This window comes from Cherax quadricarinatus, chromosome 48, assembly GCF_038502225.1.
Source record: "Cherax quadricarinatus isolate ZL_2023a chromosome 48, ASM3850222v1, whole genome shotgun sequence".
In the NCBI taxonomy this organism is placed as follows: domain Eukaryota; kingdom Metazoa; phylum Arthropoda; class Malacostraca; order Decapoda; family Parastacidae; genus Cherax; species Cherax quadricarinatus.
Genome location: NC_091339.1, coordinates 4,946,054 through 4,970,917, shown reverse-complemented (window position 1 = coordinate 4,970,917; position 24,864 = coordinate 4,946,054). Strand labels below are relative to the sequence as shown.

Sequence of the window (24,864 nt, the reverse complement as noted above, 5' to 3'; positions counted from 1 at the left end):
TGAGCATCATGGAGTAGTATACTCTCATTAGCATAAGTAAGCAATGAAACCAAGACTGTTGTTCCACCACCAGCTTCCCTACCAGCAAGTAGGGTATGCAACTGCCAGGAAGATGCAGTATTCCAAATTCCTTACAATTTCGTGATAGTAACTGGAATTCAGCCAAAAAGCACACATATATTTAACCTAGGATAACTGAATATAATCAAACAAAATGACTTGCCATAATTCCTTGACGTAATAGAGAGGATTGTCCAAGTGTCTCTTAAATCAGAATGTTCAGAATAGCAAAGAAATTTTAAAAGTCTGTTATTTTGAGGGTTTACTATATTTCCATGTTTCCACAAGTATTATGCCATGAACAATTGTAATATAAGATTTCTTTGCAAATGTATGTTTTAAAGTGGTCTGGAAGGCACACAGGTGTTAAGGGCACAGATATTACATTGTTTAAATAACCTAAGATATTCCCTCAAACCTAAATACATAAATGTGTATATGTATATATGTATGCATGTATGTAAGTAACACCTGTGGGGCTAATTGGGGACCCCTCATCCTCAGAGAAGAGAGAATAAGTTTCATTCTGGGAAAAATTCAGATATTTCTCCTCAGAGCTGTTTATTTTCTTTCTCTACTGTCCCCTGTACATACAGTATTTATATTTTTTTGATTTTTGAAATCTCTAAATAATACATGTAGCATATGTTTACATGTTCATGAGTACAGGAATTTACATACATGTAGAATTGCAAAATGTGTGGAGAAACACAAATTGAAGTTGTGGAGCTCCTTGCACTCCTAGTGGGGACCTAAGATGCAGCAGGTATTCCCTCTGGATCATTACACTGAGGCACTGGAAGAGAGAGAAGTGGCAGTCTTTAGGTCTCTTAATGAGCCTAGCTCCTTGAGGAAACTTGTGTCATGTTTTTCCAGGAACCAGGGGTTTCTGATCCTTTGGTTACAAAGTGGTACTGATGGACCAAATCCCTGTACTTGATGAGTTTGTGAACTTCCCTATGATCATCAGAACCACTTTGTTGATTAGCACTATAAAGGATGTAGGTGTTGGGAAGATGCACAAGTATAGCCCCACACCAGCAGTCTTCCATTCATCCAGGAATATACATGTAATGCGATCTCATCAAGGTTATAGGCAGGCACATCCTGCCTTCTGTAGAATGATTCTTCCCATAATAACAATAATAATAATATCTTTGCTGATATTTAGATTTTTTGTGATCACCCTATTTTTATTATAGGTTTGATGATAAGGGAATTTGCAGGATAAAAATTTAAAAGCATTATGTTCGTCTAACATATTTTCACATTAATGTGCATCTTATTTATATATGCTGTGTTTTCTTTATTTAGGGACTGGAACAGCAAGCATACGTGTAAGAGACATCAATGATATGCCACCAAGATTTACAAAAGAAGAATGGCAGACAGAAGTTGACGAAACAGAGGGGGCCATTCTTCCTGATCAAGCCATTCTGACAGTCACAGTTCATGACGAGGATGAGACGAATAAGTTTCATTATAAAGTAATTGAATCTTCTGGATTTGGTGCAGATAAATTTACAATGGTGAGAAACAATGATGGTACTGGGTCACTGAAGATTGTACAGCCACTGGATTTTGAAGATGCAATGCAGCGTAGTGGGTTTAGGTTTAAAATACAAGTAAATGACAAAGGTGAAGACAATGATGCCGAGAAGTATCATGTTGCTTATTCTTGGGTTAAAGTTGAATTGAGAGACATTAATGATAACAAGCCACAATTTGTTAAGCCTAATATTGAAGTGCCTGTATTTGAAAATGCAGAAATTGGTAAAAGTTTAGAGACTTTTAAAGCATCAGATCCTGACCAGGGTGGACACAGTAAAGTTTTATATGCTATAGACAGAACCTCGGATAGAAGGAGACAATTTGCCATTGATAACACTGGTACTGTTAAGATTCAGAGAAGTTTAGACAGAGAAGAAAATCCACGTCATTCAGTAAAGATTCTAGCTATTGATGATGGTACACCAGCAAAAACTGCTACTGCTACTCTTACTGTGATTGTCCAAGATATTAATGACAATTCTCCAAGATTCTTGAAAGATTATCGCCCAGTTTTGCCAGAGAACCAATCTCCCAGAAAGATAGTAGAGGTATTAGCAACTGATGATGATGACCGATCAAAGGGTAATGGACCACCTTTCCACTTCCGAATGGATTCTACTGCATCTGATGAAATCCGTGCATCCTTTAAAGTAGAGCACATTCCTAAAGGAGCCAATGGTGATGGGATGGCTGTCATCTCTTCCCTAAGAACATTTGATCGTGAAGTACAAAAGGAGTATCATGTACCCATTGTGATAAAAGATGCTGGCACACCTCAGATGACTGGCACTTCTACATTAACTATTATTATTGGAGATGAAAATGATAATAAGATGCAGCCTGGCTCAAAGGATATCTTTGTTTACAACTACAAAGGACAGGCCCCAGAAACCCAGATTGGTCGTGTATATGTTTACGATCTTGATGACTGGGATTTACCTGATAAGAAGTTTAACTGGGCAGCTGATGCACATGTTAACTTCAAATTAAATGAAGATGATGGTATGATCACCATGAAACATGGTACTGGAGAAGGTACTTACTTTCTACAGTTTCATGTTTATGATCGAAAGCACACCCAGACAGATGTAGAAGCCAATGTTACTGTCACAGTGAAAGAAATTCCTGAGATTGCTGTCATAAACTCTGGATCCATTCGCATAGCAAATATGACAGATGAGGACTTTATTCGAATTTGGGATTATAGAACTCAGCGAGTGGTACGCAGTAAATCTGATATGTTCAGGGAAAAGATAGCGAGATTAGTGGGAACAAGTGTTGAAAATGTTGATGTATTCAGTATACAAATAAGACAGGAGAGACCACCTATTACAGACATTCGCTTTTCTGCTCATGGTTCTCCATACTACCATCCTATTAAACTAGATGGTCTTGTTTTACAACACCGGGCAGAAATTGAGGCAGAAATAGGTATCAACATTACCATGGTAGGTATTGATGAATGCCTTTATGAAAATGTAGCTTGTGAAGGGTCATGTACTAACCATTTAGTTATTTCCAATTTGCCTTATATGGTAAATGCAAATAAAACTTCCTTAGTAGGTGTACGGACAGAAGTGGTACCAGAGTGTACGTGTGGAGCTAGAAATTTTTCCGTCGAGGAATCATGCCGTCCAAACCCTTGTTACAATGGTGGCCGATGTATAGAAGGAAAATCAGGAATACACTGTAGGTGTCCAGAAGGATATGATGGACCAAGATGTCAAATGGTAACAAGAACTTTCAGAGGAAATGGATTTGCTTGGTTCCCTCCTTTAGCAATGTGCGACAATTCACATATAAGCTTGGAATTTTTGACAAGACGTCCCGATGGGCTCCTCTTCTACAATGGTCCCATTACCCCTCCTGAAACAGATGAGTTAATAGTCTCAGACTTCATATCACTAGAACTAGAAAATGGACGACCAAGACTTCTAATAGATTTTGGATCTGGGACTCTACAGTTAAGAGTAAACACCAAAGCCAATCTTAATGATGGCATGTGGCATAAAGTGGATATCTTCTGGGATACAGAGGTAAGTTATTTATTGTCATGTTGCAAATAAATAGTACTAGTCCACTACCCAAGCAATGAATTGGAATGAAATTTATTTGATATGATTATATATATATATATGCATGTATGTATATAGCCACCCCGCCTCGGTGGGATACGGCCGGTGTGTTGAAAGAAAGAAGAAAGATGTATATATATATATATATATATAATATATATATATATATATATATATATATATATATATATATATATATATATATTATATTTTTTTTTTTTTTTTTTTTTAAATATATATATTTTTTTTTTTATTATCACACCGGCCGATTCCCACCAAGGCAGGGTGGCCCGAAAAAGAAAAACTTTCACCATCATTCACTCCATCACTGTCTTGCCAGAAGGGTGCTTTACACTACAGTTTTTAAACTGCAACATTATATATATATATATATATATATATATATATATATATATATATATATATATATATATATATGAGTGGTGCGTTGAGGTATATGTGGAGTCAAAAAACGTTATCTATGGAGGCAAAGAAGGGAATGTATGAAAGTATAGTAGTACCAACACTCTTATATGGGTGTGAAGCTTGGGTGGTAAATGCAGCAGCGAGGAGACGGTTGGAGGCAGTGGAGATGTCCTGTTTAAGGGCAATGTGTGGTGTAAATATTATGCAGAAAATTCGGAGTGTGGAAATTAGGAGCAGGTGTGGAGTTAATAAAAGTATTAGTCAGAGGGCAGAAGAGGGGTTGTTGAGGTGGTTTGGTCATTTAGAGAGAATGGATCAAAGTAGAATGACATGGAAAGCATATAAATCTATAGGGGAAGGAAGGCGGGGTAGGGGTCGTCCTCGAAAGGGTTGGAGAGAGGGGGTAAAGGAGGTTTTGTGGGCAAGGGGCTTGGACTTCCAGCAAGCGTGCGTGAGCGTGTTAGATAGGAGTGAATGGAGACGAATGGTACTTGGGACCTGACGATCTGTTGGAGTGTGAGCAGGGTAATATTTAGTGAAGGGATTCAGGGAAACCGGTTATTTTCATATAGTCGGACTTGAGTCCTGGAAATGGGAAGTACAATGCCTGCACTTTAAAGGAGGGGTTTGGGATATTGGCAGTTTGGAGGGATATGTTGTGTATCTTTATATGTGTATGCTTCTAGACTGTTGTATTCTGAGCACCTCTGCAAAAACAGTGATAATGTGCGAGTGTGGTGAAAGTGTTGAATGATGAAAGTATTTTCTTTTTGGGGATTTTCTTTCTTTTTTGGGTCACCCTGCCTCGGTGGGAGACGGCCGACTTGTTGAAAAAAAAAAAAAATATATATATATATATATATGGTCCCTTGAGTTACAGCATTAAACTATTCCAGAAAACATATTGTGTCTCAAAATGTCATAATTCAAACCCCAAAATACATGGTTTTATCATAATTTGTTCCAAGACCCTGAAAGTGCAGCTTATATTGTACCTTGGGCTTAAAGAGTTTGTGGTGTGGGAGAAAAGGTTACTTGTTGCAAGGAGAAGTTCTTTCCAACTGCTGCCTCTTGAAGAAACTGTCCAGAGTTGTTTGTTTTTATCAGATTTTTCTGAGTCTCTTAAAATAAGATTGGAAAACATTATCATCAGAAACACAGGCAGCAAGTTTAGATTTTTCAATGTCTGGGTGCTTTCTTGTTTCCTTTCACACCTTTCCAGTGTGTTAGCTCTTGAATGTCCACAGCTAGTCCACTTCTTCCTCCTCACTATCCTTATCCATCTTTCCTGATTCCTCGAGCTCCTCTGTTGTCAACCCCTGTCTGTAGTTCTACTTTAACTACTCCACATCCTCTTCATCAACCTCCAGCCAATTGCCTCACTAAGAGCAACAGTCTCCTGGATTACACCCTTCTCAGCCTCAAATCCTTCAGAGTCATAGGTGATCAAAGGCCACACATTCTTCCAACCTGCAGTGAGGTGCCAAGGAGAAATTTCATTCCAGGAATATACACATTCTAAGATGTTAAACTTAGTCTTCCAGAATTCCTTGATGCTGATGGCTTCATCTCCTGAAGTTTCGGCAAAGTACTTGGCAGATATCTTTTTGGTGTAAATAGTCTTGAAATGCACAGTCATTTGCTGGTCCATATGCTGAAATTGACGAGTGGTGCTGGGTATTTGTATTGCATCTCAAATTTTTCATTGCAGCTATAAACTAAATTCCTTTATGAAGGTAAATCAATTAACTTAACTGAAGACCCTCATAACTCAAAATTATCATAACTCAAGACTTGTAACTCTAGGGACCATTGTACAGTATATAATATTTTTTAATAAATATATAACAGATTATTCTATTTTTCAGAATGTTAGAATAGATGTAGACCATTGTGTTGCTGCAGAAGTTCAAGAACCAGAAGATGGCAGTGACCCCATTTTTGACTCTTCAGGATGCCAGGCTAAAGGCACTATACCTCCTTTCAATGAATACTTAAATGTAAATGCACCTCTACAGGTTGGAGGCCTTGCTCATGAACAGCCTGATCCTAGTTTGTACAAATGGCTGCATGTTCCCCATGGTCGATATTTTAGTGGCTGTATAAGGAATCTTATGGTCAATAGTGAACTGTATGATCTAGCACGTCCTGGCCAGTACCGCAATACTCAGATGGGTTGCCCACAGCTAGAAGAAGCATGCAGAAGCAGTTCCATAGTTCCTACTTGTGGACCAAATGGCATCTGTTCAGGCTCACTCTCACACCCTGTGTGCAAGTGTAAGCCTGGGTGGACAGGTCCAACTTGTGACGAACCAACCAATTCGGCATACTTTGAGACACAATCTTATGTTAAATATGCCTTGTCTTTTAAACCCAATGCTTTCAGTACAGAAATTCAGCTCAGATTCCGTACATGGCAAGAGTATGGTGAATTATTCAGAATCTCGGATCAACACAATCGAGAATATGGAATTTTAGAGATAAAAGATGGCAGATTACGTTTTCGTTATAATCTGAATAGTCTTCGAACTGAAGAGCATGATCTTTGGCTGTCAGCTGTGGCTGTTAATGATGGCATCTGGCATTCAGTTATGGTGGAGCGTCATGGATCAACATCAACTCTAATGTTGGATGGTGGTGAGGGTCGACGCTATAATGAAACTATGGCTTTCTCTGGGCATATGTTGATGGATGTTGACAAACAAGAGGGTGTATATGCTGGTGGCAAGGCAGAATACACTGGAATAAGGACATTTGAAGTTTACAATGATTACAAACTTGGTAAGTTGATCATTTTTCTTTTCTTTTTCATTCAGTGCAGGGATTATAAAATACATGTCCTCTCAAGGAAGGTTCCTTGATGTTGGTGAGGGGCTCTTGATTTAGGGCATTGGATCTGTGCTCCAGTTCCCCGAATTAAGCCTGAATGCCTTCCACATCCCCTCCCCCCAGGCACTGTATAATTCTCCGGGTTTAGCGCTTCCCCCTTGATTATAATAATAATAATAATATAAAATACACCTACCATCCGACTTACGACCTGCTCGACTTATGACCACTCGACTTACGACCATGTTTTTTATGCCAAATTTCTGGGAAATAAACAAGTGTTTGTAGTGTACACAGTGTTTATCCTAAACCTTACAGTATAAACCATACCCCGGCCGGGATTGAACCCACGGTCAGAGAGTCTCAAAACTCCAGCCCGTCGCGTTAGCCACTAGACCAGCTAGCCACATAAGATTCGTCCAACTAGGTATATTTCTACACCATAGGAAGGTTAGCACAGGCACCACTGTGACCACAAATGCAAGTTTTTACAGACGAATCTCCAGCTAGCGTGGCCGTGACGAACTCTAGCTCAAGTCCCTTCACTGCCGTCAACATGACTCACGAAATCATAATGACACGATTGCAAACAAACCATACCCCGGCCGGGATTGAACCCGCAGTCAGAGTCTCAAAACTCCAGCTTGTTGCGTTAGCCACTAGACCAGCTAGCCACATAAGATTCGTCCAGCTAGGTATATTTCTACACCATAGGAAGGTTAGCACAGGCACCACTGTGACCACAAATGCAAGTTTTTACAGACGAATCTCCAGCTAGCGTGGCCGTGACGAACTCTAGCTCAAGTCCCTTCACTGCTGTCAACATGACGGCACCGTAGAAATATACCTAGTTGGACGAATCTTATGTGGCTAGCTGGTCTAGTGGCTAATGCGACGGGCTGGAGTTTTGAGACTCTCTGACCGCGGGTTCAATCCCGGCCGGGGTATGGTTTGTTTGCAATCGTGTCATTACGATTTCGTGAGTCATGTTGACGGCAGTGAAGGGACTTGAGCTAGAGTTCGTCACGGCCACGCTAGCTGGAGATTCGTCTGTAAAAACTTGCATTTGTGGTCACAGTGGTGCCTGTGCTAACCTTCCTATGGTGTAGAAATATACCTAGTTGGACGAATCTTATTGTGGCTAGCTGGTCTAGTGGCTAACGCGACGGGCTGGAGTTTTGAGACTCTCTGACCGCGGGTTCAATCCCGGCCGGGGTATGGTTTGTTTGCAATCGTGTCATTACGATTTCGTGAGTCTTACAGTATAAAATACAGTACTAACAGCATAAAAAGTAAAGTAAAACATGAAATACCAAAATAAAACAATAAAATAAAGTTATTACAAAAATGTTTTGTTGATATTCAGTAGTAAAGTTCGACTTACGACCATTTCGACTTACGACCGGTTTCTCGGAACCGAACTCGGTCGTAAGTCGCATGGTAGGTGTACATGAAAATACTAACTAAAAATGAAAATTAATAACTGAATTTATGGGATAAATACTGTATAGTAATAGATTTTTAAAGAATTTTAGTGTATTTAGTTTTTTTAAGCTTTTCTTTTGGGGGATTAAGATAAAGGTAATCAATATGATGATAATACGCTACTGTTTTGTAATTTCATAAAGCAGTAATATCATAGATTGTATAAGTGTAAATTTGCATTACTTTTTACCATAATTCTTATCAAATGTAAATTTTGCTTTTAGGCTGTTTGGATGACATTCGTCTTGAAGGAAAACACTTGCCACTTCCACCTGGTCTAAATGGCACCCAGTGGGGGCAAGCTACAATGTTCCGGAACTTGGTCAAGAACTGTATCTCCCAAAACCAGTGTGTCAATGTTACCTGCCTGGCACCATTCACTTGTAAAGACTTATGGATGAAACATGAGTGTGGGTAAGTTTTGCAGATTTGAATATTTTATAAGTAGTAAGATAATTCATATTGTTAAAGAATTATCAAATTTTTCATATAAAAATATTAGCAAGGAAAAGCATTAATTACTTTTGTTTTTTATGAGATTGATACTGGAAGCTATTATGTTTTTTACAAATTTAATAACATCAATTAGTGTGTGAATACTGCTCATATAAGAACTAAATTGTTTGCAATTGTATTGGTATTCAGTACATTGTTATTTAACCCTTTAACTATCAGGCCATTGATCAATGCATCTCCACTAGCGCTCTGAATATTTTGGAAAAAATAAATCTGTAAAAACAAAAAAGGTTAGTTTTATGTGTTTAATAAAATAAGAAAAAAAAAATTTTTCTTAGGATCAGTACTTACTGAGATATAACACCACAAAGTTTTTTTTTTTTTTTTTAATTTACGTAGTTTTTATGTTCTGAGAATTATAATTTACAGTGGATCTTGTGATTTCATAGCTAATTGTTGTTCTTGCACAATATTTGGTATGGAAAGAGTAATCAGTTACAAACACACATTTACACACTGACAGGTAAACATGTCCACCTGCCTAGGTCACATACTATTGTCTACAGATATATACAAATTATTTATAGGTCCCAGCAATGTTTTTAGAAGTGCTGGAGTGTATGATATTACTCAAAGAACAGTGCCAGACAGAGTGGCACCCAATATTGTTGATGATGTAGTCACCCCCACATTGTTGATGATTCAGTCACCCCACATTGTTGATGATGCAGTCACCCCACATTGTTGATGATGCAGTCACCCCACATTGTTGATGATGCAGTCACCCCACATTATTGATGATGCAGTCACCCCACATTGTTGATGATGCAGTCACCCCACATTGTTGATGATGCAGTCACCCCACATTATTGATGATGCAGTCACCTCACATTATTGATGATGCAGTCACCCCACATTGTTGATGATGCAGTCACCCCACATTGTTGATGATGCAGTCACCCCACATTGTTGATGATGCAGTCACCCCACATTATTGATGATGCAGTCACCCCACATTGTTGATGATGCAGTCACCCCACATTGTTGATGATGCAGTCACCCCACATTATTGATGATGCAGTCACCCCACATTATTGATGATGCAGTCACCCCACATTGTTGATGATGCAGTCACCCCACATTGTTGATGATGCAGTCACCCCACATTATTGATGATGCAGTCACCCCACATTATTGATGATGCAGTCACCCCACATTGTTGATGATGCAGTCACCCCACATTGTTGATGATGCAGTCACCCCACATTATTGATGATGCAGTCACCCCACATTGTTGATGATGCAGTCACCCCACATTATTGATGATGCAGTCACCTCACATTGTTGATGATGCAGTCACCCAATAATGTTGATGATGTAGTCACCCCACATTGTTGATGATGCAGTCACCCCACACTGTTGATGGTACAGTGATGCAGTCACCCCACACTGTTTATGGTACAGTAATGATGCAGTCACCCCATGTTGGTGCAGTCACCCCACACTGTTGATGGTAGTGATGATGCAGTCACCCCATGTTGTTGGTGCAGTCACCCCAAACTGTTGATGGTACAGTGATGATGCAGTCACCCCATGTTGTTGGTGCAGTCACCCCACATTGTTGATGGAATCTCTCTCTCTCTCAGTGAGAGAGAGAGAGGTTAGAGTACTTCCAACTGTACTTTGATGAGCAGCTGATAAACCTGATCATCAGCCAGAATGGACAGTGTTGGAAGTGTTGTTGTTGGGTTTATAAGGGTCACTGAGAGAAGCCGTACATATTAGTGGTGGAGGAGGCTTCTCCCACCCCCAGTATCCTTAAACAATATATGTACGTAATTTATAAATAAGAAATACACCTACCATCCAACTTACAACTGAGCCTGGTTCTGACCAACTGGTCCTAAGTCAAAATGGACACAAGTCGAACATTAGAAGATTGCTGACGTACTGGGTAGTAGTTGTAGATGAATGGTTCAGAGAACCGACACGCTGATAAATTAGACACATGAGCAACTCTTGGGTATCTTTATTGAGGAAACGTTTTGCCACAGTGGCTTCATCAGTCCATACAAAGGAGAATTGTGAAGAACAGGAGGAGAATGAGGTAGTCAGTCCCTCAACCTTGAGTCGATGTGGTCAGTCCATCAATCTTGAATAGAATACGGCATATGTGTGGAGAAGCAGCTTATACACCGTAGGCAGGAGAGGTTCAGCAGTCGTAGGTGGTATCACATTTGTGCCCAAGGGTTAGGCAAGCGAAGAATTCCCAAGTATTAAGATCCCAAGAAGTTGTTAGTGGGATGGATTGTGAAGGACCTGCCTAGTATGGGCCAACAGGCCTGCTGCAGTGTTCTTTCTTTTCTTATGTTCTTATGTTGCAGAATCCCCCCCTCTCTCTCTCTCTCTTTCAGAAAGTAACTGACTGGGACTGGCTGACTGAACCTGAAATTGACTGGGAGTGTGACTGAGTGAAACTGACTGAAACTGAAAGACTGAGTGAAACTGGGACTGAGAAAGGCTGGTTGACTTACTGAGAGACTGAAAGACTGACTGACTTAGTGAAACTGTGACCAAGTGACAGAGTGGGACTGGAAGACTGACTGAAACTGGCTGTGACTGAAACTGAAACTGATTGGCTGAGACTGAAACTGATTGACTGAGACTGAAACTGATTGACTGAGACTGAAACTAACTGACTAAGATTGACAATCTGACCAAGAATAAAACTGACTGAGACTGACAAACTGACTGACCAAGTGACTGAAACTGACAAAATCTGACTGAGAGTGAAACTGACAGAGAGAGAGAGAGAGAGAGAGAGAGAAAGATATAGATAGATATAGATAGATAGATATATAGCTACAGATAGATATAGATAGATATAGATATATAGATAGATATAGATATATATAGATATATATATAGATAGATATAGATCCATAGATATATATTAGAGCACTTGCACCTACAATACCTGTACTTTGATGAGCAGCTAATAAATCTGATCATCAGCCAGGAAGAACAGGTATTGCACATGTTGCAGAATAGTCTCTCCCTCTCTCTCAACTAACACCAGTGACTCCTCAGTGATAGGACAGTCTCACAGGATGCCACTACCACTGGCATCAAAACAAAGTGTGGGGCATGAATGTTGCACATGTGTTATCGTTGAGGTTTTTTATATTTCCTCGATCACTTGCAGCTGCATTCATCCCAAAGCCGCTAAACCTGGGGTCAACATAACCTTTACTTGACAAGTTAATATGACAGTTTTAGTGAGTCCCTGGGGTTTGCCATGCTGTTTACTCTAGCTGGCACTCAGTTGAACTGGTGCTCCCATGAGGTACTGTGTCGTCCCAGATTTTTTTAATATGGAGCACACTGAGTGTGGAAACCCATTCTATACTACCTAGGCCCATCAGGCTTCTGGTGCCAAATTGAACACAAGAAAAAATAGTGCATTGAGTGGTAACTGTAATGCATTGATCAACAGTTTGACAGTTAAAGGGTTAAGAAACAAATATATATGAAAAAATAAATGTTTTATAACTACAACTTATTAAATACCAGTAAACTCCTTGCTAGAAAGATTCTAAACTTTTGTTTGACTCTTCAAACATATTACAATGGTACCTCGAGTTATGAACTTAATTCCAGAAGGCTGTTCGAGCGTTGGTACTGAACTAATTTGTTCCCATAAGGAATGATGTAAATTAGATTAGTCCATTTCAGATTCCCAAAAATACACTTGCATAATTGTTCAAACTTGAGGTACCACTGTTTATAAAACACTAATAAATATTGAACTGTAAGACAAGTAGTGAATTCATTTTGTTTTAGTTATTAAATCAAAGCATATAAAGAACAGTACTTATCCTTAAAACATCTTTACTCTTTAATAAAGTCATAAACTCTATTGTCTGGTTCCCTTATAATTTTCATAGTATTTTTCATCTGTAGTTTCTAATTAGATGTTGCAATAAAAAGTATTTTAGATTGTAACTTGTATTGATATGGCTCTGTGAAATGCTTGATTTAAAAAATTGATGGTAATTTTCTTTTAAGTGCTCATCCTGTAATGCTACTCTTGTTAAGTGTCATATTATACTGTTAACTTGTATTCATATTAAGACTCTGCTATCTGACAGCATTTGGTTATTGACAAAGTTTAAAATCATCACATTTCATTGAAACTCATTTTTAATAAACACTAATGAAACTCTCTCTTATTTTTGCTGCCTCTTGGAATCTGGTAAAATTGGACATTTAACATTTTTTTAATATCTTGCACTTCAAACTGCACCTAAAACTTACGGAACTTTCCTATTTAATGCACTTAATTTTGCTTGTGCATGGTCCTGCATTGCAATGAACTAAAATAATTAGATGTGAGGATGGTACAATACTGTCAAGTAATCAAGAAGAATGTGTGGACCAGGATGAGTGTCTAAATGATCCATGTCAGAATGGTGGCACATGTCACAACCAGGAACCTTCATACATTTGTGACTGTCCACGAGGCTATTATGGCAAGAACTGTGAACTATTACAAGAAGGCAGGACAGTCCGACTTAGCCTGGGGGCTTTGGCTGCCATTCTTGTTTGTCTTCTTATCATTTTGGGTAAGATCTCTAAAATGGGTGAATGAAATGATATTAAAATTCAGTTCAGTGGCCAGTTAATTATAGGTATGTATATGTCAAGGTCACATATTGCATGATCATAGTTAAATGCTGTAACTGTCCTTGGTTATATTGTATGCTTTGCATAAATGCCTTTAGAATGAAGCCTTAGAAAGTTGAAAACTTGCATGCTATTAGATGTACTTCTAAGCACTATAAACTAAATTTAACATTTTGATAATCATACTAAGCTTCTTCCTTTTAGTCTCTGACATGCATGAGTTTTTGAAGTAGAATTGGAGAAGAGGCTTTACGACATTAAAATCACTGGTAAGTGCTGCATGAACCTTCAGCTGTCCTTTCCAGTATTTCTTATTTTTAATGTTTTAACTTTTAGTGGGCAGCATGCTGTACATCTACCCTGCCATCCATTCATTCACACATACTGTTCATAACAGGTCAGAGCATTCATGTCCTTATCACTCCATGATATAGCAGGTAAATGTTATTCTTCAATCATTCATTCCTCAGCTGCCCAGAAGGATCTGTTCCTAACCTTGATGACTGTGTCAACATCAACGAGTGTGAGCTGTGGCAGCCATGCTATAATGGAGGTGTATGTCAGGATTTGGAACCTGACATGGGCGGCTATGTATGCAATTGTATCGATGGGTTCTATGGAACTGATTGCAACATTATCCTCGAGGAAACCATTCTCAAACCCTCCACTGATTTTGTTGTTGCCATTGTCATCTGTATTCTGGTCTTACTAAGTAAGTTGTCTTTTTTTATGAACTGCAGTTCTTGGTGGCTGTCAAATTATTATTAATTTTTAATTGTAAGCATTGTAATTCTCTTGAAGGAAGAGCTTCTTGGTAATTATAACTTTTGTTTGATCCAAGAATTGTAGCAGTAAGTACAGCATTTTGTTTTAATTACATCATTATTTTTTTGTGTAGGAAAATTCTGCATTCTGTTGCCTATGCACATCATCTGCATGACTCAGTAGATCATTTTAATGGGAAGTTGATGAAAATAGAAAATAAGTACAGTAGGTTCCCCACTTACAATGTTAATGTATTCCTGAAAATTGTTAGTTACTTGAGGAGGAGGAGGATGCAGTGGAGATGTCGTGTTGAAGTGCAATATGTATTGTAAATATTACGCAGAGAATTCATGGCTTAAAGATTAGGAGGTGTGGGGGTTACTAAAAGTAATATCCAGAGGGCTAAGAAGGGACTTTTGAGGTTGTTTGGACATTTAGAGAGGAAGGAGCAAAATAGGATGACATAGAAAGGTTCAGGGGAGGGGGGTAAAGGAGATTTTGTGTGCAAGGGGCTTGGACATCCAGCAGGGGTGTATTAGCATGTTAGATAGGAGTCTTGACAAGCTGTTGGAGTGTGATCAAGGCAACATTTGTGAAGGCATTCAGGGAAACTGATCAGCTGGACTTTGGTCCTGGAGGTGGGAAGTACATTGCCTGCAAATATCCCTACCCCTCTGAAGGAGGGGTGGGGATATTTGTGGTTTGGCGATAAAAGTGTTTCTTCTTTTTTTTGGGTCGCCCCACCTTAGTTGGAAACAGCCAGTATGCTAAAAAAACAAAAAAAATTATTTTATGTCTAAACAAAGCAGGTTACATACATGTGTTATTGAGCTGTCATGAAATTTACACCAAATGGTTCTCTGCTTGTCCCAGGTATTGTATAAATATACCAGTCAGATAGACTACTTATTCCCTATATGAAAGACACCAGTATATATTACACTGACATAAACCTTGGTTGTAGGTGGTAGGTTGGTAGACAGCAACCACCCAGGGAGGTACTACTGTCCTACCAAGTGAGTGTAAAATGAAAGCCTGTATTTTTTTACATGATGGTAGGATTACTGGTGTCTTTTTTGTGTGTCATAAACATGAAAGATTTCAGGTACGTCTTGATACTGCTTCTTACACATAGGTCACACTACGTATATATGTACAAGCATATAGATACACACCCCTCTGGGTTTTCTTCTATTTTCTATCTAGTTCTTATTCTTGTTTATTTCCTCTTATGTCCATGGAGAAGTAGAACAGAATTCTTCCTCTGTAAGCCATGCATGTTGTAAGAGGCAACTAAAATGCTGGGAGCAAGGGGCTAGTAACCCCTTCTCCTGTACAAATTACTAAATTTAAAAAGGAAAACTTTCGTTTTTCTTTTTGGGCCACCCTGGCTTGGTGGGATACGGCAGGTTTGTTGAAAAAAAAAAAAAATAAACCTTGCTAATAGATACTGACAAATTGGTTTAAAAAGGCACATGAGCAAACCCTAGGACATATTTATTAGAAAATATTTTGGTCCTGGGATCTTGATCACTTTTAACATACAGAGGTTAAAAAGACTATATATAGACAGTGTGGAAACATAAACACATATGTAGTTTAATGTGATCCTTTATTGACAACGTTTTGCCCACACAGTGGGCTTTTTCAAGTCACAAACAGATCTGTTTGTGACTTGAAAAAGCCCACTGTGTGGGCGAAACGTTGTCAATAAAGGATCACATTAAACTGTATATGTGTTTGTTTCCATTGTGTCGGTATTTTATACCATTCATTTTCATAGGCAGTGTGTGTTGTGCGAGTGACATACGGTGAGGACAGGTAGACATTAAGATCACGTGACTTCTCCACAGGAATTCCATGGGTTATTTGATGAATTGGAATGAGGCACAGCTCATCCTCACAGATTTTAAATTCTGATGTCTGGAAGCTTCACTAATCGCTGTTACTAACACCATATAATGTAATACTGGAAACTATGAAATTTCAAATATTAGCATACATGATGCTTAATCATGCAAAGCATCACATACCTAGCAACACAGGAGTCACATGATCCCACTGTCTACCTGTCATCTTAATATAGCATTCTTTTCTTATTTTTTCTTATGAAATGGTAGAGAATCTTTTTGTGAAGGTAATAAAACAAAAAGTACGAAATTTGAAAGAAAATTGACAAAATTATGCTCTCACGAATTTTGATGTGTCGGCGATATTTATGCATCAGCAATTTTGCCAACTTTGACTCCCATTTTAGGCCAATTACAGTATTCCAGTCAACCAAATTCTTAGCTATTTCACTAGTATTACTTCTATTCTATCGATTGAGCACAAGAAATTGCCAAGTCAACTGTTTCAACAACAAAATAAAGTGACCGGAAATTGGTAATTTGGCCAATGCTTGCTGGAAGTCCAAGCCCCTCGCACACAAAACCTCCTTTACTCCCTCCCTCCAACCCTTCCTAGGCCAACCCCTACCCTGCTTTCCCTCCACTACAGATTTATACACTCTCGAAGTCATAATGCTATAGAGTAAGAATAATAAAGATAATGGTATAGTGTGACATGCTTGTTATTGTACGTTGGCATGAGTCTGTAATATGGGGCTATGTCACACCCAGCCATTATATTCTGTTTCTAATTTCATTTATTTTCTTCCTTTCCTCCCATTCCCTCTATCCTACTTCCTTACTTCCCTTCCTCTCTTGTATTTTCTTCCTCCTGCAGTTGGAAGGGAGGATGGTGGAGCAAGGCAGCAATAACTGTCATTTTCTCCCATTATATCTGACACAATGCTGTAATTATGTTCACCTTCATATACTCATTGTTCTTCTTTCTTTCAACACACTGGCCGTATCCCACCGAGGCAGGGTGGCCCAAAAGCAGAAACGAAAGTTTCTCCTTGTACATTTAGTAATATATACAGGAGAAGGGGTTACTAGCCCCTTGCTCCCGGCATTTTAGTCACCTCTTACAACACACACGGCTTATGGAGGAAGAATTCTGTTCCACTTTCCCATGGAGATAAGAGGAAATAAACAAGAACAAGAACTAGAAAGAAAATAGCAGAAAACCCAGAGGGGTGTGTGTATATATATATATATATGCTTGTACATGTATGTGTAGTGTGACCTAAGTGTAAATAGAAGTAGCAAGACGTACCTGTAATCATGCATATTTATGAGACAGACAAAAGACACCAGTAATCCTACCATCATGTAAAACAATTACAGGCTTTCGTTTTACACTCACTTGGCAGGACGGTAGTACCTCCCTGGGTGGTTGCTGGTGCTGTCTACCAACCTACTACCTTTAATACTCATTGTTATATTGAGGATATCAGGTGCTTGTGGGAAGGTAGTGGTGGGGCAGAAGGGGTGGATGGCTGGGTTGTGTAGTGGAGAGGGACGGTGGTGGAGTAAGATGATCTAAACCTCCACACCACAGTCACTTACCACATGTTATGACACAGTCACCCACCACCCCCTAGCAAACAGACAAACAAAATTTGTAAATCTGCAGTTGCTGATCAAATTCTGTGAATCAAATATGAATTCTGTAAGTAAGTGATTAATTAGTTCTGAAGTGCCATTTTCATAAGGGGTGTATCATTGTAAGCTGGGACCTACTGTGTATACTGAAAAGGATGAGAACTGGATGAGCTGCTGCTTATGCCATGTCACCTTCATACGAAAACAAAGCTAGGTTATGCTCTGTATATTCGTATAAAGTTTTATCTGCTATAAGGATGCACAGGAGTTTTCCAGCACCAGATGTCTCAAAATTTTGCTATTAAATGCTCTTAATATTAGTGTTTAATCAGAAGAAGAACCTGATGAGAAAATATTTCTTTTTGAGTGTTTAAATCTATTTTAACTTGGATAAACTTTTCATAGATGTTGGAAGGATATACAAAACTTCTGGCATTACCATACTTCTTAATTTTTATAAGACCTTAATATATTTTTCATTTTGGGAAAAAATATTAAATTTCATTTTTTTTTTTTTTTCATAAATTACACTTTTAAGTGTTCTACGTAGTTCTTCCTTCTCTCTCATTAACCTCTTTCTTTTACTGCTTTTTCCTCTGTTGTCCCCCCACCCATGTCCTTGACTTGCTATTCTTCTCTTCCTTAATTCACCATTTCTAGCATTATCTCCCTAGTTTTCTATATTTTTTCTCTTACCTTTTGCATGTTCCTTTTTTCATTTTCCTTGTTATCCCCTTCTTTTCCTCCATCCTCCCTTTCTCCTCTATCCCTTTTTATTTCCCTCCCTACCCCCTTTTCAAGTTCCTCCCTACCCCCTTTTCATTTCTCTCCTTGCCCTCTTTTTCATTTCATTCCCTGCCTTTTTCATTTCCTTCAGTGCTCTTTTCATTTCTTTCCCTGCCCCCTTTTAATTTCCTTCCCTACTCCCTATTTCTTTTCCCTTCCTAACTCCCCTTCCCCTCTGGCCCCCATTCTTCTTCCCCCCCCCCCATTTCTTTCACAAGTCTTTTGTTAGCTTGGAATTGTAATTGCTGTATTACATTATTTTCTCATAGTTGTGCATTGGTTATTCTAACATGATTGATTGTGTAATCATTATTGGTATCACAAAATGAGGAGCCTAATAGTGGTTGTTGAGTGTTTATTCAAGTTCCTCCAAGCTTCCTGTGCAATAGCTTGAGAATCCTTGTTTTCTTGAGCTTCAGACTTTCAGTATTTATGTATCTTATTAAGAGGAAGGTTCAGATTGTTGTTGGGTTGCATAGGTGTTAATTTGCCAAATTTATGAATACAGATAACACAGCAGTTCCTGTGTGGTAGCTTGAGAATGTCTCTTCTGATTGGCTTTAAACTTTCAACAATTTTGTATCATACAGAGAAAAATGGTTTGGATTGTTGTTGGATTGTATAGGTACTGATTGCCAGTTGTATTTATAAAGTTGTGGGGTATTTTTTCCAGGCAGTGACTTGAGAATTTTCCATGGGGAAGTGGAACAAAATCCTTCCTCTGTAAGCCATCCGTGGTGACTGAAATGCTGGTAGCAAGGGGCTAGTAACCCCTTCTCCTCTATACATTACTAAAGTTATAAAGAGAAACTTTTGTTTTTCTTTTTGGGCCACCCTGCCTTGGTATGATATGGCTGGTTTGATGAAGGAAGACTTGAGAATACCTTTTGTGAATGGCTTCTAGCTTTAAAAGCTAGTGCAGTTGAGAGGAAAATTTGTTATAAATTTAAGCTATGCATATCCCAAGTTGACACTTTTCTTGTGTTATTGCATGTGAGATCATTGACAGAATCACTAATTGAGTTACCCCAGTCATCATTGGACAGGTACAGTAGGGCCCCACTTATACGGCAGGTTAGGTTCCAGGCTACCACTGGAAAGCTGACAATGCCAGAAAGCAGAACACCATTGTTTCCACTTATAAATGCACATAAATTCCAGATAACTACTTTACACTAACATATATTAAGTTAACCATAGAACTAGGCATTAAAAACAATAAAAAAGTAAAATACACACACAGTACACTCATTACTTAACTTAAAATATATGTAGGGTGAAAGGTGAGTAGTATTTATTGTAAGAAGTCAGGTGTGGGAGGTATGGTAACCAAACAGGACACCCCACCCACACGTAATATACTGTGACATTTGAAGTGCCCTAGAATCATAAAATGCATATACAGTACACTCATTACTTACCTTAAAATATTTGTAGTCTTAATGTAGGGTGAGAGGTGAGTAAACAACTTAAAACGAATAAACAAGAGAGAACGAGTAAATGAGAGAGGAGAGAGATGTGGAGTATGTAAACAAGCAGATGAACGTGTCTGGTTTTGGTTCATGCACATTATTTCCATGTCTGTGAAGCTTATACCATAATACAAACACCTTATGTTGTGGTACAGGATGTCTCCATGTTGGTACAGTAGAATAAATAGAGCGCAACACTCCCATTCTCATGTAACACATCATTTTTAGAACGAATGATGCTCTAAGTGAAGGTACACAAAAGGAACAATTTTCTACAGTTATCCTCCTTTGGTGTTGAACTATAGAAAATGTTACTCTTTCTGACACTCCAGCAAGACAACTGGAAAATCATTTCATATTTATGTTAATATATTCTACTGTGGGGTGTATTTATCATGTTTATATGTTACATAGCATGTTAATTGTGTAAGTTTGAAAAAAATATCAATGGATTAATGAAAATGCCTATATTAACGTAATATTTGACATTTAATGCGTTGAGGTATATGTGGAGTCAAAAAACGTTATCTATGGAGGCAAAGAAGGGAATGTATGAAAATATAGTAGTACCAACACTCTTATATGGGTGTGAAGCTTGGGTGGTAAATGCAGCAGCGAGGAGACGGTTTAAGGGCAATGTGTGGTGTAAATATTATGCAGAAAATTCGGAGTGTGGAAATTAGGAAAAGGTGTGGAGTTAATAAAAGTATTAGTCAGAGGGCAGAAGAGGGGTTGTTGAGGTGGTTTGGTTATTTAGAGAGAATGGATCAAAGTAGAATGACATGGAAAGCATATAAATCTATAGGGGAAGGAAGGCGGGGTAGGGGTCGTCCTCGAAAGGGTTGGAGAGAGGGGGTAAAGAAGGTTTTGTGGGCAAGGGGCTTGGACTTCCAGCAAGCATGCGTGAGCGTGTTAGATAGGAGTGAATGGAGACGAATGGTACTTGGGACCTGACGATCTGTTGGAGTGTGAGCAGGGTAATATTTAGTGAAGGGATTCAGGGAAACCGGTTATTTTCATATAGTCGGACTTGAGTCCTGGAAATGGGAAGTACAATGCCTGCACTTTAAAGGAGGGGTTTGGGATATTGGCAGTTTGGAGGGATATGTTGTGTATCTTTATATGTGTATGCTTCTAGACTGTTGTATTCTGAGCACCTCTGCAAAAACAGTGATAATGTGCGAGTGTGGTGAAAGTGTTGAATGATGATGAAAGTATTTTCTTTTTGGGGATTTTCTTTCTTTTTTTTGGGTCACCCTGCCTCGGTGGGAGACGGCCGACTTGTTGAAAAAAAAAAAAATGATCATTATTAATGTGGCGTCTTCAAGACTAACAAGACATTCTTAGTGATTTTAATATGTATCTGCTTGCCAGCACAGTATGTAAATTTATTTAGGTACAGGTATAAAAGATGAAATAGCTTTAAAACTCTTGAAATTTTTGAAAGTTTCCAGACATAATGGAGAGACGCGGTGCTCATGGTATTCACGGAGAATGTAAACAAACAGGGTGGGGCATGGTGACTGTATTAGAAAGTCAGGTGGGGGAGCTATATAGCAAGTTTTGGTCGTAATTTGAAATGTCCATATTAGCGGAACGTCGTAAAGTGGGGCCCTATTGTATTCCCTAAGTCCGTTAAAATCTGCAGAATGAAAATCTGGGACTTTTACTACATTATCCTTATCATGCTTCCACTAAGGAGCTTGGCTCCTCAGTGACCTCTAGGTTGTTTACTAGGGTCTCATTGTTTGCCAGAGACAGATCAAGCAGGTTATTCCCTCTAGTTGGTTCTCTTACATAATGTTTTACAAAGCAGTCCTGGACTACCTCAAGGAAGTTATTAGACTTGAAAGTTTTATTTTTTAAACATAATGGCTATCTCCTACCAAGGCAGGGTGACCTGATAAAGAAGAAAACTTCTTTTTATATTTTTTTAGTCACCTCTTATGACATGCATGGTTTATGAAGGAAGGATTCTTCCCTATTTCCCCATGGAGACTTAAAATTCTCTGTCAAATAATTCCAGTTAATTTGGCTAAAATAAAAATTCTCTAGAATTTGTGGACTATGTTTTCAAATCATGAAGCTTAAAAATTCCATACTAAAGAGTTTTCCTTGGTCGCTTAATCCTCTCACCGTCTCCCGTATAGATCTATAGTGATGCCAATGTCACTCGCATAGATTTACATTTTAAGCGCAGCTCTCTCAAATATGCTGCAAGAGGTAAATTTTGACCTAGACATAAGATCATTCACAGTATAAAATTCTGTACCACACAGTGCATGATGGGAAAAGCAAACTTCTGACTTTGTGTTTTTATGGTTTCATTGGCTATTTCTTAGTATCAGTTGACATAATGGAAGACATACTGCAGAAATAGATGATTTTGGTCAGTTTTAGGACTTAAAAATACCTTGAAACAGTTCAGAGTAGTGGAACGACTCAATTTTTGGTGATTTTCCTAAGGAAGGATAGGGCTTCTCTGAACCCCTTCCAACCTGCTCTGTTTTATGAGTTTTGTTTAGGTCTGCTTCATTTATTAGGACACCGTAAACCATAACCAATCATTCTTAGTTACATTTTGTTATTTGAGAAATAGGGTAAAACTTCAATTTTTCAGGTGGTGGATTCAAAGTGGGAGGGAAGGTGTAATATAAGATAGGCCTGGGGATGTGATTAATAAACATAGGATTGGTTGTTTTAGTGGCTGGAATGCATGGTGTTTATTTTGGACTCTGTTTTTTAATTGTAATTTGTTGAAATGAGCAAAATTGGCCAACTTTCTGACTCTTGTGCATTTTATAGGTATTTCTGCTAGGTGGATGGTCACTTTCTTGTGCTCAAACAATAAAATGAAGACTTGTTAGCAAAATATCTAGGACTTTGGTTAAATTGAGCAATGGAATTTGGCTTAAAATAAGACTCAAACTGGGCAAAAACAATGATGCTTAAGTTGTGCCCAGATCACCAACTTTGCTCCTCTGTGATTCCATGAGTTTTTATTTCTTTAAAAAAAATCGCAGATTCAGTGTTAGTTGGTGCAGATTTTTTTTTTTTTTTTTTTCAACAAGTCGGCCGTCTCCCACCGAGGCAGGGTGACCCAAAAAAGAAAGAAAATCCCCAAAAAGAAAATACTTTCATCATTCAACACTTTCACCACACTCGCACATTATCACTGTTTTTGCAGAGGTGCTCAGAATACAACAGTCTAGAAGCATACACATATAAAGATACACAACATATCCCTCCAAACTGCCAATATCCCAAACCCCTCCTTTAAAGTGCAGGCATTGTACTTCCCATTTCCAGGACTCAAGTCCGACTATATGAAAATAACCGGTTTCCCTGAATCCCTTCACTAAATATTACCCTGCTCACACTCCAACAGATCGTCAGGTCCCAAGTACCATTCGTCTCCATTCACTCCTATCTAACACGCTCACGCACGCTTGCTGGAAGTCCAAGCCCCTTGCCCACAAAACCTCCTTTACCCCCTCTCTCCAACCCTTTCGAGGACGACCCCTACCCCGCCTTCCTTCCCCTATAGATTTACAGTGGATCCCCGCTTAACGATCACCTCCAAATGCGACCAATTATGTAAGTGTATTTATGTAAGTGCGTTTGTACGTGTATGTTTGGGGGTCTGAAATGGACTAATCTACTTCACAATATTCCTTATGGGGAAAAATTCGGTCAGTACTGGCACCTGAACATACTACTGGAATGAAAAAAGTTCGTTAAGCGGGGGTCCACTGTATATGCTTTCCATGTCATTCTACTTTGATCCATTCTCTCTAAATGACCAAACCACCTCAACAACCCCTCTTCTGCCCTCTGACTAATACTTTTATTAACTCCACACCTTCTCCTAATTTCCACACTCCGAATTTTCTGCATAATATTTACACCACACATTGCCCTTAAACAGGACATCTCCACTGCCTCCAACCGTCTCCTCGCTGCTGCATTTACCACCCAAGCTTCACACCCATATAAGAGTGTTGGTACTACTATACTTTCATACATTCCCTTCTTTGCCTCCATAGATAACGTTTTTTGACTCCACATATACCTCAACGCACCACTCACCTTTTTTCCCTCATCAATTCTATGATTAACCTCATCCTTCATAAATCCATCTGCCGACACGTCAACTCCCAAGTATCTGAAAACATTCACTTCTTCCATACTCCTCCTCCCCAATTTGATATCCAATTTTTATCTAAATCATTTGACACCCTCATCACCTTACTCTTTTCTATGTTCACTTTCAACTTTCTACCTTTACACACATTCCCAAACTCATCCACTAACCTTTGCAATTTTTCTTTAGAATCTCCCATAAGCACGGTATCATCAGCAAAAAGTAACTGTGTCAATTCCTATTTTGAATTTGATTCCCCAAAATTTAATCCCACCCCTCTCCCGAACACCCTAGCATTTACTTCCTTTACAACCCCATCTATAAATATATTAAACAACCATGGTGACATTACACATCCCTGTCTAAGACCTACTTTTACCGGGAAGTAGTCTCCCTCTCTTCTACACACCCTAACCTGAGCCTCACTATCCTCATAAAAACTCTTTACAGCATTTAATAACTTACCACCTATTCCATATACTTGCAACATCTGCCACATTGCTCCTCTATCCACTCTATCATATGCCTTTTCTAAATCCATAAATGCAATAAAAACTTCCCTACCTTTATCTAAATACTGTTCACATATATGCTTCAATGTAAACACTTGATCTACACATCCCCTACCCACTCTGAAA

General features: G+C 38.7%; 1 protein-coding gene across 4 annotated transcripts in view; it reads left to right on the top strand.

Moving 5' to 3' along the window:
* CadN (neural cadherin) overlaps positions 1-24,864 on the top strand; it is a gene marked incomplete at its 5' end in the record, with an annotated part of 755,916 nt that overhangs the window by 704,554 nt on the left and 26,498 nt on the right. For 2 of the 4 annotated variants that reach the window (XM_070094821.1, XM_070094822.1), the window contains 4 exon segments: positions 1,375-3,647; positions 5,981-6,893; positions 8,651-8,840; positions 14,039-14,280. In XM_070094821.1, the coding sequence (XP_069950922.1) occupies positions 1,375-3,647; positions 5,981-6,893; positions 8,651-8,840; positions 14,039-14,280 (3,618 nt within the window). 4 annotated transcript variants of the gene reach the window in all.